General features: G+C 47.4%; 1 protein-coding gene across 1 annotated transcript in view; it reads left to right on the forward strand.

The window, feature by feature from the left end:
* Nucleotides 1-503: 503 nt before the first annotated feature.
* Nucleotides 504-20,180, forward strand: part of RELN (reelin) — a gene marked incomplete at its 5' end in the record, with an annotated part of 297,323 nt that continues 277,646 nt past the window's right edge. The window contains one exon of the mRNA XM_082311058.1: nucleotides 504-732. Within this exon, the coding sequence (XP_082167184.1) occupies nucleotides 504-732 (229 nt within the window). The remainder of the gene's footprint in view (nucleotides 733-20,180) is intronic.

The raw sequence follows: 20,180 nt of genomic DNA on the forward strand, positions 1-20,180 counted from the left end.
CAGGGACAAGGCAGGGGCAGGGACCCGGAGGCAGACAAAGGGCGGGCAGCAGAGCCCAGCTCGCAGCCCGCGTCCCCGCAGCGGCAGCACCGCACACCGGCGCGCAGAGCGAGGAGCGGGCGGAGCGGGCGGCGGCGGCGACGGAGGAGGCGGAGGAGGAGGAGGAGGGGAGGGACCTTCCCCTCCCTCCCACCCCGACACCGGGGGAAATAAATTATTCCCAGCCCTCGCACTCCCAGCTCCGTGCCCCGCACCCCGGCAGCGGCAGGCGGGGACGGCGCAGCCTTCGGCGGGCGCGGAGGGGCCGCCCCTGCCCGCGCCGCGCTCCGCTCCGCGCCCCGCTCCGCGCCCTCCTCCGCCTCCCCGCCGACTCCCGCGGGCCGCGGCGGGGGGCAGCGCCCGCCCCGTCCCGCCCCGTCCGTCCCGTCCCGCGCGGAGCGGAGCGGAGCGGCGCGGCGGCCCCGCCGTGCCCTGGATGCCCCAGCGGCGCCGGCGGCAGCAGCATGGAGCGGCGGCGGGGCGTCCCCGGGGGCTGGCCCTGCCTGCTGGCCGCCCTGGGTGCCCTGCTGGCGGCGGGCCGGGCGGCCGCCCCCCGCGCCCGCTTCTCGCCCTTCTTCTTCCTCTGCACCCACCACGGCGAGCTGGAGGGCGACGGCGAGCAGGGCGAGGTGCTCATCGCCCTCCACATCGCGGGCAGCCCCGCCGCCTACGTGCCCGGCCAGGAGTACCACGGTAGGTGCAGGCGCCCGCCGTGCTCGGCGCTGCGCGGCCCCCGGCGGGCGGCCCCGGGGGGTCCCGCACCCCGCAGCGGCACCCGGGCCCCGCAGCCGCGCAGGGAGGGAGGGGGGCAGGCGCCCGGGACGGGGAAAGGCGCGGCCGTGCGCCCGGAGGGGGCCGGCTGCCCCGGCGCAGGGCTCCGCGGGGCTCCCGGCCGGGCGGGACCGCCTCCACCTGCCCCGGGCGCAGGCACCGCCGCCGCCCCCGTCCCAGCGCCGCTTCGCCCTGCCCCGGCGCGGCTCCCGCGGGGCGCAGCCCGGAGCCGGGGGAAATTCCCGGTCCCCTCTCCTCGCCCGGCCCAGCGCCGGATCCAGAACCTCCCAAGTTGCTGGAAGTCTCTCCCTCTCCCACTTCAGCGGCTTTCGGAGCCGGCTTGCACCGAGAGCATCCCCCTTTCCTCGGTGGCTGCGCGGTGCCGCGGCTGGCGGCTGCCACTCGCGGGTGACCGAAACGCGTCCCGGCGAGGGCCGCGGGCCCCGGGGCGGCCGCCCCTTGCTGCCGCGGGGTGCGGGAGCCGCGGGGTGCGGGAGCCGCGGGCCGGGGCGGCGGGTCGGGCACGCACAGGGGGCTGTGAGGGTGCCCAGAAATAACAACCCGCCTGCTTTTTGTAAACGCCCGGGCTGCGCTCAGCGGATGAAACAGAGCAGGGAAAGTTGCCCAGGCAGGCAGGGGCTCGACTTGCGTGATGGGTCGGGCGAGGGGCACAGCCCGGGGCTGCCCGCGGCCTGGCAGGGGTCCGCTGCTGCCGGCGGGGGAAGGCTGCCTTCGGCTGCCCCGCTACACCAGCAACCGGCTTCTTCAACGGCCTCATCACCTCCCTCGCTATAGAAAACTTCCATGGGCGAAACATTTTTTTTTAATTCAGAACCGTGGAAGACCGCTTAAAAGTATATTCACCAAACCTTCTTCTCTCTTTGTGTCTGCTTGAGGTTTTGCAGTGCTACGTAATAACAGCTAATTCTGCAGGAAGCATTAAGAAGTCAGGAAAATTAAAAATAAATATTTATTTAAAACACCTTGCTCAGAAAAAGATACTACGTAATGGTCCCTGGCTAAAGATGGAGTTAAACTTCAGGCTTTGATATATGCCAGCTCAGAATTTAAGTTTGAGGTAAATCACAGAATCGTTGAGTCATGTGAATATTCTGATAGAATTTTTAATTGTAAAGGCAGAAAAGACAAACACAGCAAATCTTCATTTTCACGAGCTCTAAGGGGTCCTGAAGTTTTTGTCTATGTGTAACCTTTAACAATATAGTTTTACCAAATTCATATGAAACTTTTGTTTGTAAAATGTTGGTGGCCTTTTTAGCAAACCAGATCTGTAAATTATATGACTTCACCAGGTGAATTTTTTCCTTAGAGCCCCATATCTTCTGGCCCGTAACAGACACTCAGATCAGTTAAATTGCATTCAACCTGCTGAACAACAACTGTGCAGAGGAAAAAAAAAAGAAGCTGGAATTTCCATCTTGCACAATTTTAAATGCTGGATTTTTAAAAATACGGTTCAGACACGTACCTAACAGAATCGCCCCCTTTCCTCGTTTGCTGCCGTGTTTCCCAGCCTGCAGCCGGTCTTTAAGCCCCGTCGCTGGTCTGGGGAGAGGGGTTGGTGGCGGGCAGGGCTGCGGGCAGGGCTGCGGGCAGGGCTGTGGGCAGGGCTGCCCGGCTGCCCCGGCCCTGCAGCGTGAGGAGCAGGGCTGTGGGTGTTTCTCTGGGGATGCTCTTCTGCCTCTCGCCCTCTAAAAATGGGGTTTGAATTTTAAAATACCAGCCTGCAGAGGAACGCCCCAGATGCGCGCCAGACCTTTCAGGTCGCCAGGGGTGGATTTCCCGTCGCTGCACCCGACGGAGCAAAACGCGGCGGCTTCGCAGGTGCCTCTGTGCCTCGCTTTGTCGCCTGCCGGCTCTCGGGGCCCCGGCGATGCGGCCGAGCCGCCCCGCGCCCCTGCGCCCCGGCTGCGCGCCGCTCCCCCGGCCCTGCGCGCCCCGCGCAGCCGCTGCGCGCCGCCGAGCCGCCCCTGCGCTGCCGCCGGCTGCGCCCCCCGGGCCCCCCGGCCGCCGCCCCTCCGACACCTGCGCGCCCGAACGCCGGCGGTGCTGGCGCGGCCTCGGCATCACCGCTGCCAGGGGCCAGCATCTGCCCCGGCGGCTGCAACCAGAGCGTCTCAGGGTATCTTCTAAAGCCACTCTCTTAAGAAAGAATAAAACCAAAACACTGAACGCGTTCAAAGGATCACGCTAATTCTTACCAACACAGCAGCAAGTCCACAGACTGAACTTGAAAACTAATTTGTTTACATAGTACAAGATGCAGGTACACCCCGGTGTGAGCCAGCCTCATATCTGATTTCTAACTTGCGATGGTAATTTTTTTCAATTTTGTGCATTGATGAAACACTTAACCTGTGCCAAAACAAGGCAAGAAGCACTGCCTGTTTGCTATGCACAGCGCAGCAGGCATATCCTTGAGCTAAGCACACTTATCGGGTTAGATATTTTGAAATATCTCATTTGAATATTTTTAAATATAACAATTATCAATGTTAAATATAGCACGAGAAAAAAACCAAAGTATACAATCTGAAGACATAATTTGAAGCAATCTGGGCTTTTATATAGTGCAGTTTAATGTTACTGGAAAATGCCAGTCTGCACTGGTTGAGCATTCATCATTTAAAAATCAAACTTTAAAGGCGGTCTTGTGGGGACACAGAGGTGGAGTTTTGCGACGCAGTACAGAAGCCCAAGACAAAGTGAGATTTGCATATGTACAATGCAAATTCACCTGCTCAGAGAGCATATGAAATACACTGCTCCAACTCTTCGCAAGTCCTAGCAAGGCCCCGTTTTGCACTTACTGCCCTGTCACTCAGGTGACAGCAGCATCCAAGAGCATCAGGTTCAAAGGGGAGTGAATTGGATGAAATCATACACCAAGGCCTGGATGAGAAAAAAATCTGATTAAAAAAAGTCAGCCAGCAACTTTGTGTTAATTTGTTTAGATGTTTCCTTGGGCTCTCGGGGTGGGAGGCAAACGGCGGCACAGCCAGGGGAGCTGTGGCGCTGGCTCTCACCCGTTTGCCCGGCTGTCCTTGCGCGGCCCCGCAGCCCGGGAGAGGATCAGTATCTGGCATAAAAGACGCTTGCCTGGGAACCGGGCGAGCACAGGAGCTTCTGCAAATGGCTCCTCTGACACACTGGATCCGGCACTTTATTTCCCTGTGCCTCTGAATTTCATAAGTAAAATGAAGGCAATAATATTCCCTACTTTGCGTAGTTAAGTTAGATACATTGGGATTTAGCACTTCTCCCCTAACCCTTAAAAATAATCCAGGTTTGGCCCTTTTCCTGCAATCAGTAAATATTTAAAAATGCATTCACTGATTGAATAGGACCAGACCTACGCTGCATATAAATATGCTCTTTTATATACAGGACTGACTTGATAAATCTGTAAACAATTTTATTACCTTTGGCAGACTTTTTTTCCTTGAATTAGCTTATTTCAAATTTAATCAAGTCCTTGAGCTGGCAAAGCACTTAAGCGCTTGCTCAAATGCAACCTGACAAAGTGTGCACTGGTTTCACGTAGGCACCTGCTCAGCTCCCTTCCAGCCAAGCGGTGGTCGTGTGCTTGGAGAGCTCATCGGGGCCCGTTTGGCTTCCTCGGGGCTCTGCTCTGAGATAGCAGTGATCCTCTTTTGTTTTTCGCCTGGGCTTTCCGCTGTAATCTGCAGAGCAGAATATAATTCCTTCAGGGGAAAAAACACAACTACAGTACATATTGAAATTTTTTACGCAAGTTCTTTTGGGTTTATTTCCAATCTGTGGTCAGTTTGGCTTATCCATGTCAACTCGCCTTCAGTGCTGAGAGCATGTACCATCATTTATGGGCAGATAAGTACATTGGAAATGCATAACGAAAATACACGTCTAAAGGATAAACTTCACTGAACATTGAGTCTTCGCTGCCCTTAATCACAAAAACCTAGAAATGAACAGTCAGATTTGTAGTGTTTAAAAAATACAAACTAATTACCTTTACACCATATTTTTTCTTTTCCCTCAAACCCATTTTTGCTGTCACTGCAAACAGTGCCTTTTTCCCAAGGTTTCAAATTTAGATCTTTTAGGAACAATTTTGAACTCTTTTCCCATGATTGATGTTAAAACTCATAATTCTGCCCTTAAAATAGTTTTCTTTAATGAGACTTGAGTTTCTATTTCACTCTCCATTGTTCCTTTTTTTTTTTTTTCCCCAGAACGGATTAACCTTCAGTCCCCAAATGTTATCAGTTTCCATCAATGACTGTTACTATTCTTAGATATACTGTATATTGTCTGGAACCATTGCTTTGATAGGTTGTAAAAAAAAGTTTTCAACTATTTTAAGTGGTAGTTATGCACTCTTTCAGCACTGATAAGAAGTTGTTTAAAGTCTGGCCAATCCTACCTTTCTTATTAACCGCTGTATTTAAGAAATACAGATCGTGACTTAGTATCTGTTTTCATTACGGTTCCTTAGGTTACTTGTACCTGCTTGGTCTGGTGGGTATTTTCATTGTAAATTCTTATTGTTCAGATTATTAAAAAATGAAAAGGTGTTGGAGTTCAAAGTGAGGGAGGGGAAGAGAGAAAAGAACTGGAGAGTAAGTAGTAATGCTGCTTGAGGTATAAACACGATTATAACAGAGTCACAGAAACTCAGTTATGGGTAATTCCTCTACCAGTTACGCTGAAGTGTAGAAAGCTTTTTGTGAACCAGTAGAAGTAAAGAGTGCCCAGGAGGTGATGTTAATGATGGTGGATCGGTAACAGAAGAGCAGATTGCGGTCCATGTTTTCCAGGATCAGCCTGAGAGGCAGATCAGCTTCTTGAGTCTTTGGCAGGGTAGTCCCTCAAAACGTTTCATCTCATCCACTTACACCCTCCTCTGACCTTTGGAAGAACGGAGACTTCCATCATTTTTTGTTTGAAATTAAAGAGGTGTGTAGAAATTTTTGCTCACGGGAGTCCAGTTTGCTCCAGGGATTATTTAAGGGACACTTGAAAATGTGAGGCTGGCAATAGGTAGCAACGGAGAATGAGTTATTACGAATGGGAAAGAGCCTTGGTCTTCAAGTCTCTTCTATCCTCCGAGGTCCCTAGCAATATCTTGCAGCTGCGTAAGGGTTTCGTAGCACATAAAAATTTCATCTGGGGTCAGCATTTACTAAAAGTGTCCTCCTGCACCAAAGCCCCCAGAGTGCACCCTGACTGTGCTCTGCTGTATTTAGGATTTTCTTGCATAAACTGCACTTTGCAGAAGCAAGGCTGATTTCTGAATACTGTGGCCTGTTCTTTAGATGGTCTGTTTGAATTTGTCAGATCTGAGCCTTACTTAGTGTGTTTTTGAGTGAATGTGGGTTTCTAAATCTTGATGTTGGCCAATGGATTGTCTGTGTTTCTGAAGCTCTTGTCTGGCCCCAGAGTTCATGTGGTGTGTCTTCGCAAATTTTAAAAAGTTGTGCTTTTAAGATCTCTTGACCAGAAACTGATGAAGGATGCCAACCTTAAAAGAAAAAGGTAGGCAAGGTCACAGCTGACAGCCTCTTACAAACTGTGTTTTGCTAGGGAAGATGTTAACTTTTAATGGGTTCAGCTGTCGTCACTCTAATTTGTGGGCCAAATAAGCAGTCAGCAGATGGCTCAGCCAAAGATGTGGTCAGGCATGGGATTGATGAAAGGAGGTAGAAGGTCCACAAAGGCCTAAATGAGCCTTTCTTGCAAATTTGCAGCAGAGATGTAATCTCTGCTTAAATCCTTTCTCCCCCCATCAGGGGGCTGGTCCCCCCTGCAAAGGAGACTTGATTGCCCCAAATAACAGAAATCAAAGTCAGCATGGCGTGCCGGCATGACCCACATTTGTCAGGTGACATCTGACTGCAGGACAGAAACGGTATTGTTGGTATTACGGGCCTGCGTAGGGCAAACTGTGCTGGGCTTGTCTGTATACATTAAAAAAATGATCTCTGCCTCACTGAGTTCACCGTCCGAGGCCCAGGGCTCGGTGTGGGGGCTGGCGTGTGTGCACAGACCTTTCCCATAGCATGTCACCCAGCACTGAAGCCAAGGAAGAAAAGCAACCTATACATGGTGAAAGGGTGAAAAAATACTGTTTCAGTGGGGATATTGCACATATTTTCTGCTTTCTGAGTTTAAAGGAGAAATTTTTGATATGTCTAATTTATCTGTGGAATTCATTGCTAAAACCTGTCCATACTAACTGCTTTTAAGTAGAAATTTAAAAAAAAAAGATATTTTTCTTGCAATTAATAGTTGTAATTAGATATAAATATATATATATAAAACAAGATACAAACCTTGTACTTCAAGACGTAGGTGACCAGTAAACGATTTGTAAGTAGGTTACTATGGCACGGTGGCATGTAGTACATTTCTCCAATGTTTCCCGCATTGATTATTCCACCAAAGCCGTGTTGGTTCATTACGTAGAACAGAGCGAGACTGTCAGACCGGCAGCATTTCTCATTTTCCTTATTGTTCCCTTGATCTGGATTTTTGAAGGCCACTGCTTTTGAAATGCTGTAGCATTTTATTATGGCACAGTAGTACAGTATTTGCATATTGACTGGTCGAAGTATGATTTTCAATCTGATAATAGCCGTGGTGATACAACTGAGATGGATTCAGATACAACCTTTATTTGTTTTGTGTGTCTCATGCCCTACAGCTGTGGTTTAGATTTGTCATGAGTGTTTGCTGCATGGAGAGGGAAGGAAACGGCACTGTCTTACCTCTGAGAATAAGCAACCTCTCATACCAGCCCTTGTTATGAGAATTTCAATAGTCTCTGATGAAAGGTTCAGTCTTTTTAACATGCTTCCTTTCTTTGTGTTAACATTTCCTGCCTTTTTGTGGGGCATGAAAGGTGCACAGAGTGCAAATGTGTGTCTGGAATATTTGTGTAATTCCCACTTTTTTTCCCCCCAGTCGTGACTAGCCTCTGGGATAAACATAGGACAAACTCTGACAGTGCAACTTTTAACATCTGTCAAAGCCCAAGAACAGATTGCTTGTGGAAAAGACCTTCCCGGTTTGTCAGACGATGCCTTCTTGTTAGGCGGGCGGTCTTCCTCCATTCGCCCTCCCCTCAGGTTGCTCCTGGAAAATGAAAGTCATAGCGTGGGTCATGCGGTTTGTGCGGTGCAGGCTGGGCTTTGCCAATGGACGGTGGCGTCACGGAGGCAGAGATCCCCCTGGTCCATGCCCGTGGGACCTTCTCCCAGGTCCCCCCACAGTGCTCAGATGCTTCCCACGGGCGACACATTTTTTCTCTTTTCCTAAAGGGAAAAGCAGGGTCATGGAGGTGGTTTTTTTTTGAAGACTTTGTTTTGTTTTAATATCTCTCTCATTAAGCATTTGCCTTAAATAAGGCAATGTCAGAGAGGCGTACATCCTGCTTGGAGAGGGAGACTCAGGGTTTGCGAGGGGCTTTAGGGTTTGTGCCCATTGATTCCACAGTCCAGGACCAGGCATTACTCTGTCCTGCAGCTGGAGAGGTCCTGGCTGGGGATGGAGATGGCACCCAACAGCCTGGCACGGGGCCACAGGCTCCCTGCCATCGTCTCCTGCAACCACCTGGAGCAGCTGATGCCTCCCGGGCACCACAGTGTTTCCTGGGCAGCTGGGTTCAGCTTAGCTTCAGGCAGAGGCACCTGTGAGCTTGTTCTTCGTCTCCCCAGCCGCAGCATCACCTGCGTCACTCCAGACTCCCTTTGGTGTAGTTGTTGGCTGTTCACCCTCGTCCTGCTGCTGTCAGCGTGGCTTTTTATTTGGGGAGACTGGTTGGTGTATGTGGTTTTCACGTGCTGGTAGCGATCTCCACAAAGCTCCTCTCCCTCCACCCCAGTGGGATCCCTGGTCTTCCTGGGGACTCAGGACATCCCTGACTGCTACCTTGCAGTGTGTTTCCTCATGACCTGTTGTAGGCGATGCCCGTTACGTGGACATCTCGGGCTAGAAAGCAGGAGGTGTCTGGGGGGACTGGACATGAGTGGCCTGTGAAAGTTGCAGGGGAGCAGGTGAGGAGTTTGGACACTTCCCCAAAGGCTTTTATTGCAAAGCGGAGGCTGTTTTTCACAGTCTTTGTAAGGTCCCTCTTGCCATATTTTTTCATCCTGGGAACAAAACAGAGTAGGCTGTTCCCTGCTCCTCTCTGGGCACTTTGATATTAATATCGGTTGTGAGAGTTTCACAAGCATCTCCTCGGGGGGTGAAATCAATGCCACTTTTCCAGCCCATGTCCATTGAAGTTCAACCTGCAGGAGCCCAGAGTGACAGCAGGTGACAAATCCATCTCCCCTCAGGTGCAAGCTTTACCCTACAATACCCTAAGTTTTAAAAAAAACCCCTTCTTTCAGACTTCTACACTGACCTTCTTCCTAAAATTGTGCGTGCTGCAGGTTTCTCTCCGAACTGTGCAAGTGCTTCAGTGCTGTGTCCAAGCGCTGCCCCAGTTTCCCATGTCCCAGGGTGACAAACACCACGGGGTGTACCCAGCCACCACGGGGTGTACCCAGCCCCGCAGCGGGACCGGTGCTCCCCACAGACCCTCTCTGGGAGGATGCCTTGTCCTGCTGCCCGAGGGGGAGGAGGTGTGCCAACCTGGGGGTCAGCCTGTCCCCACCTCGGCTGCCAGCAGGGCAGGACATCAGATGGATGGTGGCCCTGCATGCCTCCAGCCCCGTCCCCTCCTCCTCTCTGCCTACTCAGAGGGGGGAGCAGCTCCAGGGGACAGTTCAGAGTATTCGATTGAGATTCCCAGAGTAAAATTTGATTTAGGTTTGGTGGATGAGAAGTCTTATTAGTAAGCCCAGCCTTTTGGGTGTAGGGGTTCACTAGGTGTTGGAAATATTTGTGAAGCTGTGTGTAAACCTATTGCTGCGTCTTCTCCTGAGGCAGAAGCCTTAGGCCATGCAAACTTGCAGGGTGGTCGCTGGTTTCTGTCTTTGGTTTTGCAAGATACAGCACAGGGGGAACTGGCAGTGCCCTTGCTCTTTACTCAGAGCGAGCAGATTACTCATCAGAGATGAGGCTGAAGATCTGTGTGTGTTTCCCTGAACGGCATCTGCTCACACGTACGCATGACTGTGGCTGCTTGTTTCGCAGCCTGGGCTGTACACATCGGGCTGAGGGGATGGAGTCATAAATGAGATGAAATGCTAAGAGCTCTTACACCGTGCTTAGCAAAATCATGATTGCCTCAGATTAGCCAGAGTTATTTATTCCTCCTCATGTCTGCTCGAAGGATAGTTTTGTAGATAAATGGGTATGACCTGATGGAGCTGAAAGACAAGAAGAGGGTCTGCCTGCCAACCCTAGCTCCGGCTGTGTCTCCTACTGTCCGGCTCATCGTTCCTTGCTGCCATGGGTGGCTGGATGCTGGCACCCCATCCTTTGTCCCCCTCCAGCACCTGGCCATCGTGTGGCTGTATACAGAGCGGTCCAGCTGGTGAAAAACACACAGCGTAAGGGGCCTCACCATTTCCCTCTTTCCATCCCCCCAATGCAATTTTTGAGAGTGTAGTTAGATGATCAAATGTTGGCAAAGAAGCAAAGCCCCAGTTCATAGAGGGAAATCCATCAAGCAAGGTCCCTTTCATGCACAAGTGTGCATCTGGGAGCAAATGCTGTTTTCCCATCCTCATTCTGCCGCATTGCATCCGCGGGTGGTTCCTGACCTCCCCCAGCTTGGATTAGAAGGGGTTTGCGTGGTGGCTGTCCATGGGTAGCGTGTGTAGGATGCTCCCTGGGAATGTATGGGGAGACCAAGAAAGCTGACAGCCTGTCCATGTGCTGTGCACATCATAGTGGAGAGGAGGGAAGGAAAAGGGAAAAGAGAGAGCACGCACCACTCGCTGGCCAGAAGACTTTGAGAAATCTGGGAATATTCTTCTCTCTGTGGCTGAGAGGTACTCTGTGGTCACAGCATTCAACCTGCCTGGCAGAATATTCATAAATGAGTTAGGAAGGACACAGAAAATGGTTTTCTTGTGTAGGCTGCCCGTGCTCTTGCAGAGGAATACTCCATGGCAGAGCTGGGTCTGCCCATGCAGGTCCTGCCCTGGGGGAGCTCTTCCTGCGCTAGAAATGGAAGCGATGAGTAGGTGATCGGCCTTTTTAACATCTGAAAACAGCAGCACGACCCTCTGTGGCCTCTCTTCATGTCAGGCCCTGGGATGTGAGAAGCCATTCATCACATCACGGGGCTTGGCAATGTCTCTGCCGTTTGCCTTCCACTTTTCCCACTGCTTCCCAGGACAATACAATAGATAGGAAAGAACAAGAAATATAGATAATATTTATCTTTCTGGCTAAACAAGCTGTGGTTTCCAGGCCACAATAACCTTCCAGTGTTCCTATCTCACAGGGGAAATGCACTGCTAGAAAAAAACAACCCTCCTTCCAGAATTAGACACATTCATCTGAACACTGGATTAAATGATTATCGATACCAAGAACGACAGAGAGAAACAAAACAGCACAAGTGGCCAAGGCAAAGATCCTGGTTTTACAAAGTGCTGCCCAGCCTTGCAGTGCAGTAGTTTGTGGGGATACCAGGTGTCAAAATTATAAAGTGCTGTAAAAAAACCTTCCTAGTTCATTTGAAAGAAGGGATCTCTGGCTAAACTCCAGCGTTAAACATTTTTGTAGAGCAATTCTTCTGACTCTCGCCGAAAAAGTCTGTAGCCTTCAGAACCTCATTCGGGTTAGTACCAAGATCAAAAACCTCTGGCAAATATTTTTATGCTTTCCAATTATTACAGTTGATTTGCTGATGACTGATACCCTGTCAGATAGGTTTTCAAGTTGATAGTATTCTTGCATGAGACACAGGACTTCATAATTGATTCGGCTGGAATTGCCATGTTTGTAGTGAATTCATTTAAAATCTGGTTTTGCAAAGGACAAAAACTGATACTGTATTTAAGTAGAATTTGGTAAATGTTTTAATGGAAAATGGGGGGAAGTGAAGCATTTGAAATACGTTACTAATATTTTCAAAACAAAGTTTTGATTTTTGTTTTGGAAAAGTATCTTAATTGTGAAACTGTGAAAAAAAAGTAGTTAGCTGCATAATCAGAAAATGGAATGAGACTTTTCTGCTTGAACAAAATTCTTTATCTAATTTTTTTGGGTTCATTGAAGATTTTCATATTGACCTGATATTTTAATTTATTTTTTTGTGCTAAACCCCTCAGTACTTCTCCTTTTATGTTAACCCAAGCTGATCTCTTTTTCTTTCTTTTTCTTTTCATTTTGGTCACTGAACCAAAAATCGAACAGTTCTACTTCTGACAAGTTGACCATTTAATTTCCGGCCACTGAACAGATCTGATTCAGACAAGTAACCCTCACCGCTCTCCTCGGGTTTGTTCCCAAAATACATTGCAGAATAATAATTCGCTCTTTAAGGCACCGAAGTGCAGTTGGGAGCAATACTGACATTTCCAAGGTAACAAACTCATGTTTTGTGTAACGAAACCTGTGGTTGCTATGTGGCTTCTGATATATATGTTGACCACATTTTCCTTTACATCTAGTCATTGTTCAGTTTTCTTTTTCAGCAGAAATCTTTTCCCTGTGTCAGTGTTCAGTAAAAAAAGGCTTAGAGGAGATCTGTCACTTGGCTCCTTCTGGATGTCTGCAGTTAAAGGGTATTTCTGCTCCAAAACTTGAAAACCTGTTGTAGTGCATCTATAGAATTGGCATTCATTTCACTAGACAAATAGGCCTTCATGCCTCTAAAATAATCTTTTTTTTCAAGGGATAATATTTACAGGGCTGTCCACCTCAAATAGACATGAACCGCTCAGAGCAGACGTGGAAATTGGTTTTGTGAGATGCAGGTTTATTTCGTTCAGGGGAATGATCCCCCGTGTTCTTCATTGCCGTGCTTTTCCTTCAATATATAGTTAATGCAGAGTGAAAATTACAGAGTAACAGCGGAGCTGTGATGTTTGCAGAATTTGCCTCAACCGGCGGAGATAAAAAGGCGCAGGTTGGGTCGGGGCTGGCAGCACCTCCCCAGCCTCAGGCAGCCCGGATTACTCTAGTGAGCATCTGCGGACCTTTTCACTCAAAGAGATGTAAGTTTTGTTTCATCAAGTGGTAGCAGATGTTAGGGAGCTTTCATGCCATTCATCACCGAGGGAAAGCCAATGCGATGGCATCTGGCTGTTTTCTTAGTACAAATTGTTTTTTTAAACTCTAAACTGTCTTTGAGCAGAGGTGGTGGTGTACTATGCACCGGCTACTCTTCTTCTGGGACCTTGCCCAAAACCCCAATGTCCAGCTCCCCCCAAGCTCCTTTTTCCCAAATAGTGAGATTACAGTAGAGAGCAAATTCTCCTGCTATTTGGAACATTTTCCATTTGAGAAAACACATTGTAGAATTAATTGCAGTACAATATTTCTTCTGATTGCACATCACTAACTGCTAAAAACCACTACCGAGTGACTTGCACCCTAACTATTAACGTTTCATTCCAGGTATACAAAGCCTGCACTTGTTGCAGTTACCAAGCATTCTCTACATGCAAACAGTCAGAAACAGGGAACCTTTTTTTCTAATTGATGTATTTTCTCGAGAGCATGTAGATTTTTTATGAGGTGCAGAACTCATACAGACACTAGTAAGCATAGTACCTCAAATCTTTAGATAGGCCAAATTGCTGACAAACAAAAATTGCATGTTCTGTCTGACACCTTGGAGTGCTCCAGTTTTTAACACCCCAGGGTGGAGGAGAACTGTGGTCCTCATGAAAGAGCATCAGTGCCAGCAAAGCCCATAGCTCCATGATGCATCATGTAATGCTAGTGATGAGACAAGAGCTTTGGGCAGGAGGACCAGCTTTAACTCTACTCTTTTCTTGAAAATTTTAGTAATTTACTCCTTGAGCCGAACATCTGGATGGGAGTTTCCATCCCTCTTGGGGCAGGGCTGCGTCGGGGCAAGCCTGACCCTGGCATGCAGGTGCGGAAAGGTGAGGCAGAAGGGATGACCATGCATGAGGGAGTGGTCAGATTTTCAGCTTGCCAGATTAGTCCCCTTTTCTCTCCTTTTTCAAAGAGCTGGGCTCATTGCTCAGTGAATGTAGCTGGATCAACAGCTTCTGTCTAGTAACTTGCCCCAAAACTGCTATGCATGTATCGGTAGGAAAAAAATGCCCCGGTCAAACGATCTGCATGACGTTCCAGCTGCGTGCCAGTTCAGTTCTCATCTCTTCTGCTGAATTTAACATGCGTTTATCATGTTTAGCATGCAGAGTGGTGGTAATGAATTTGAATTAGAGGGGAATCATCTTCTTTGTGCTTTTTTTTATGTTAAGAACACTGTGCTCTGGTATAAAGAGAGATTGATGTCTTTGTAATTAGATATACCAGAATTTGATGGCCTTTTTAGTTTGGGGTTTTACTTGCTGGTACCTTGTATAGGTATTTACCACTGAGGCAAACCAGGAATGAATGATAATAACATATCATATTTCCTCTATTCCTCTTGAACAATTTAGAAATGTTTAGATATAATGAAACTATAATAAGAAATTTCTTTTAGTTATACACTTAAGAGCATATTCCATGATATCCTTTGTTACATACCCGGCTGTTTTGTTGCTTCCGGAGGTTTTCTGTTGCAGACAATCAGATCGCTGCTGGGATAAATAGTTATACGTGTTGGGTGGCTAATCATTTAATGTGCTCTTCAGGATCAGAAGAGGTGCAACAGGGAAATACATGTGAGTGCAGTGGCAGAGAACTTAATATATATTTCAGGATCCTGGGTATTTAGCAGCTATTTGTTATGCTTACTGTCTGTGTCATGGCAGACCTAATGTAATTCCTATCGCATGCCAAAAGATAGCCCAACTGTCTGGTGTCTTGAAAATCCCCTTTTAATGTCTCCCAGGAAGACCACATTTCTGTGGCTTAGATCTGGCTTAGGTTTTGTATTGGCGGGGGCACCTTTTATGTGGTACAAAGCTGGTAATATATTGGGCAGGAATTAGGAATTACTGGGAGATCTCCCAGTTCTGCTTAAAGAAAAAAAAAAAAAGAGTCCTGTGATATGCTTAAATATAAATTTACTTAAATATACCCAAAGGCTCAGGCTCATTTTTACTTTCCAAGAACACAGAGCTGTGGAAGGATGCAAACATAATTTAAGTTTTTGTGACTTGTTCACTGTAGGAATACCTTTTGTTGAATTTGTAGCCTGCAAAATCCTGTGTTATTTAAAAAGCTGCAAACTGGAACATTTCCCTGTGAGAAATGGAGGAAGAAAGAAATGTTTCTCAAACTTAAAGCAGGATTTTTACATATTAACTATAAATATCTTGCAACTCTATGATTTGCTTTTAAATAAAATAAAGCTGCTTGCTGTCTCTGCAGAAATGAATTGGGAAAAGGGATTTATCCAGGGTAATTCAGTCAGATGAATGGAGAGATATGTCCATCACCACTAACGTGACAGTTATTCCTTCTAAATATAAACTGATAATATTATATATTAGAGACTTGATTATACTGTTAAGAAGATTAGTACATTTAACAGAAAATAAAGGCTTATGTGCCCTAAATGTGAAACCAAAAGGAAAGGATTTTATATATGGCAGTATCACAACATTCAGTACTTTTGAACAAGGTATTTTCCCCGTGAAAATACCTGTAAGGATAATCACTGCATGCTGCCTCTGGGAATAGGTGGGCTGCCCTAAATCTAATCTCTTTCAAAGTGGTAATTTGAACATATGCACGCATTAATCTTGGCATGTTTGGGCGTGTTTATTGGAGTAGGCATAATGATTGCATGCAATCATGTCCACAAGGGCAGTTTTCTGGCTCATCCATTTTCTGTAAATGTTTGGGACACCTTTTAATTGCGGAAACTGTGGCACATGTATAAAAAAAGGTGAGGGGGAAAAAACGGTTGATGGTGCCTCTGTGATATTTCTGTGAATCAGATCTATGACTTTAAAATATTTAACACATATTAAAGATTTCAATGTCTTTTAATATTGTGCTTGACTTACACAGTACTGTCTCTAAGGACATAGTAGCTGAATCTTTTGATGGTATTGAATTTATGACATTGAATTTAAGACTTTTGTGCTCATGTCATGAAGCTTGTTAGGTAGTGTTTAACATGTCTCCTTTTTCATTTTTATTTTTTTGAAATTCTTGTTCTTTATATCCTAGTAGTTCTTCTCAGCGAAAGATTTATAGTCAGGATGGGGGAAGACTTGATCCTTTTACAGTTATCTTCCTGATAGATAGCACTCCTTGATTTCCTTTTATGCACCTCTCAAATTAGACATTCTGCACCTTAATCACACCACCATCTTACTTATTTTATCTTTTAAGAGTAAAAGCATTACGATTATAAATTAACTTAGAAATATTAGAAGATCCTCTGCCTCGAGGCTTGTCTTTGTTTCCAACTCAAGCGTTGCTCCCTGGTCAAGTCCTGTCCAGGGCAAAAAGCCCCTTAATTGAATCCAGCGGAGGCTGCAGTGTGGAACGGCTGGTCTGGCCTGAGGCAGGGCTGGGGCTGGTGTTAACCCACAGCCCTGTTCCCCCGTGGGCTGGGCGCGGGCTGACTCCACGAGAGCCTGCGGCCGTGCCAGTGGTGCAAGGCACCACACAGGCACCAAAAGTGCTGTGCAGGTCAAAATTAAATGCTTGCACTTTGGAGGGCAAATCAAGGAGATATGGACACCCAGGTACGTTGAGTGCTGGCTTTTGCACCCATTGGTTTCTCAGGGCAGCATGTGGAGGGGTCTGTCTGGCCGCAGGGAGCGTGTCTGCCTGCCCGGTGCTGACAGCGCTTGCTCTGGAAGGGGAGGTCGGGTCTGGCCTGGGCTGGGAGGCTCTGAACTTGCTGCCCTGCTTCCCCAACGAGCTGGCCGGTGCCGCGGGGAAGGGCTGCTCGGCCCCTCCTGTCCCGGGGGACAGGCTGGGGATGCAGCCTCGCCTGTCCCTCCTTCGGGGCTGGAAGCTGGATGTATGACCTGGCCCTTCCCGGGGCTATGGATGCTTTCTGCCTACTCTTTAAACTCATCAAACCCATGTTCTCTAAAATATAAAAAAAAAAAAAGAACTTTGCTAGCTTTTACATATCTACAAGAGCTGCCATCCTTTAGACACCTAAACTTCCCTTTACTCATGTTGTTAGGTCCATTGCATAGTAATGTCCATAATATTAAAATGTCCCTGTATGTATTTATTGCTTCTGTTGCTTTGGTGCAATTTTCATTGGCATAGCAAGACATCGTAGACCAATATGCTAAATAAATGTTCTTCACGTTGCTGTGGTGTGGCTGCCTTTTCTGCATGCTTATGCTTGAAAATAAATGTATTTGTCCCTGAAGCAAATTTATGTGAACAGGCTCTTTTCTAAGGCACTCTCAGTACGCTGTCTGTCCTTCTCCCTTTTGAATGGGTTGGTTAACTTCAGTCAAACGTAGCATAGGGATGCAGGTCTCAAGGGTGCTAGATACCTGAAAGCTTGATGGAAATCGGTAGCCAGCAGAGACAAAAGACCCAGGGTAATGCCTTCACTGAAACTGAAGACAGTCAGGTGAGCTCAACTATTTATTAACCCCAGGAGAACTCATGCAGAGAGGGGCCCTGTACATGCCCCAGGCACAGAAATGCCTCCATAAGACTCTGCTATGCCCTACAGACAGTGGGGGATTCAGCAATGAGGTACTGATCCCCACCGAAAACAGTTTTTGTGTCCCCACTGAAAATAAATACTACTCTATGGCAGCATCTCCTGCAGATCCCAGCCACGGGGTGTTGGGCATCAGGGCCGGGCTGTCCTGGGGGTTGGTTCATGTTCAGGATGGCCCTGGGGGCTGCTGAGCCACGTGGCCCTGTCCTGCCCGAGCAGAGGTTGGCAGTGATGGGGAGAGAGGCCCCCTCCGTTGGGATGGGCACGGATGCAGGACAGCGGGGATCCCTGGGGGGTGGGGGTGCCCCAGCACTGGGCTGCCTCTGCTCCCACCCTTGCAGCAAAGCCCTTAGGAGCAGCAGTGGCTTTTAGGTTTCTAGTCATATCTAGGAGATAATTTGTTGTCCTGGACACATAACCAGTTCTTCTGGTGACCATCGGAAGTCAGTGGCTTTTAAGCCAAAGGCTGATCTAGTCCCTGAAGTTCTTCTTTGGCTCCTGATTAAAAAGGAGCTTTCTGTAAAGGGCAGCCTCTGTGGCTGCGAAGAAAGGGCGTAGTGATCCCCGTGGGAATAAAGTCTCAGAAGAAACAGGATGAAGGCAATAACACAAACCCTCCGGAGACCTGTAGGGCCGAACTGCAGCAGTGTAACATGGGTGGAAGGTGGCTGAGGGTGCTTGTTTGTCCCTTTGCCTGAAGCCATCCCTGGAGCAAAGCCCTTCTTGGGCACCGGCCCCAGTGGAGATGAGTCTGGGGCCTGGTACAGTCAGACATGGGAGAATCTCAGCCATAAACAGATTATTTCTTTGCCTTTGATGAGATTTTTATTGTCGTTAGGAAAATTCTTTGTATTAGGTCTTAACTTCCGTGCTGTGCTCCAGCCAAGTGTGTTTAAATATTAGGTGATTTATTTCTATATTTTCATTTGTCCTCCATGGGAATGACAAGGATTTTAATGTAGTGCAGAAAATCCTTTGAGATTTTCAAATTAGAAAAGCTCTACTGAAGTAGAGAGTCCTTTTTTTTTTTCTAAACACAAAATCATTTGTTTGTGACTATAGTTGATGACATGCATATGAATCCCTTGAGTTAAATAAAGTGAGTCAGGTAAACAAAGTACTTTGTCTTGCTCATATGCATTCTTGCAAAGACAAGAATAAAACATGTCTGTAAAGTAATTCATTTGAATTAGTTTTACCAAAAAGAAACACTTTTACTGGAATGGCAATATTTAAATTTTGTGTATCATCCTGGGATCACTTTAAATTTAATTTAATTTTTGTATGAAATTTGCATTTGGGTCATATTCTGTGCTGGTAGAAATGGGATCATGACTCCAGTGGGTGAAATGTTATCAAAGTGGTCCTGATGAGTGGAGAATTTGGCCTTGAATTGAGTTGGTATGTTATCAGGCAATGTCTAATGCAATTGTAACAGAGTATTTTTAGGCCGAAGCAGTGACACCACAGAAGCACGCTGGCTTAGGTAATATTTAATACTTCAAGTCCAACGCTGATCAAGACACCTCTTTCCAGTTTCTCTTCCTGCAATCTGCCTGCCCTCTGCCAACCACTGGTGCGTGATTAATTGACTGACACAAAGTCTGTTATTTACATTGCAGATATATTGTAAGTAGACTCCAGGTGAAGCTCACAGCATGCTGCATATTTACCACCATATGTTCAGGAGGTTGTGAACAGAAAAAAGTAAGTCTAAAGCCAGAGGAGGTATTAGAGGACACAATAGAAAAGCTAATTATAAAAGCCTTCAAAAGCAGTCCCTGCCTCACCGTTTGATGTCCCAATATGTAATTACAGAGAACTAGGAAATAAGGGAAGATAATAAAAGGAAGATAATAAAGGGAAGATAAAAAACCAGGACATGCTAGTTTGTGAGGGAAAACAGAGCTCCCACCCATTTCTCCTTCTGTAGTTGTTGGAAATGAGGGAGGGCTGTGAAAGGGGGCGGAGGGGGCAGCTGTCCTGGACAGTGTAGACAGGGGAGGTGTGAGCTCAGGGGGAAAGGGCAAAGTTTGTCAGTGCCTTTTTTCTGGTGCAAACTGGCGTTTCACCCTCCTGAGGGGGCTTTGCACCAGGTGGGATGGCCAGAAAGGGAGTGCTGAAGGTGGCAGCTGTATCATCTCTATTGGCAAGCAATAATTTCTTCCCTTTAAGCAAGGACGGCATGGCATGAAATCACCCCACAGGATGCCACCCTTATTTTAAATCCCATTGTGGACTGCCTGTGCAAGTAGAAACTCTCCCCATCCGTTACTCTAGCCCACAGTAATGTATATATTTTCCTCGCTGTTTATATCACTTGTGAGTTAGGCTTCCTCTATGAAGATCACAGTGTGTCTCCTGTTGTTTTGTAGAGTGGCTGGTAAGAGTAGTTTAGTGAGGGTTATAATTTTCGATAAAATAGAAGAAAAATATGTATCTAAATCTTAGCTTCAAATATACATGTATACTAAATCAATATTTCTTAGAAAAATAAAAGCACCCCGTGATTCTGTTAGCTACACATGCAGTAGGGAGACGGAGGTTAGGATACTCCTGGGCAAATGAAGCAGCTTGTGGCTGGCTGGCGCAGGGAGGTGCAGGCAACGCGGGGGGCTGGAAGTGACAGCTCTAATTTTGCTCTGGGGCTGGAGGGAGG

This window comes from Platalea leucorodia, assembly GCF_965183815.1.
Source record: "Platalea leucorodia genome assembly, chromosome: 4".
NCBI lineage: Eukaryota > Metazoa > Chordata > Aves > Pelecaniformes > Threskiornithidae > Platalea > Platalea leucorodia.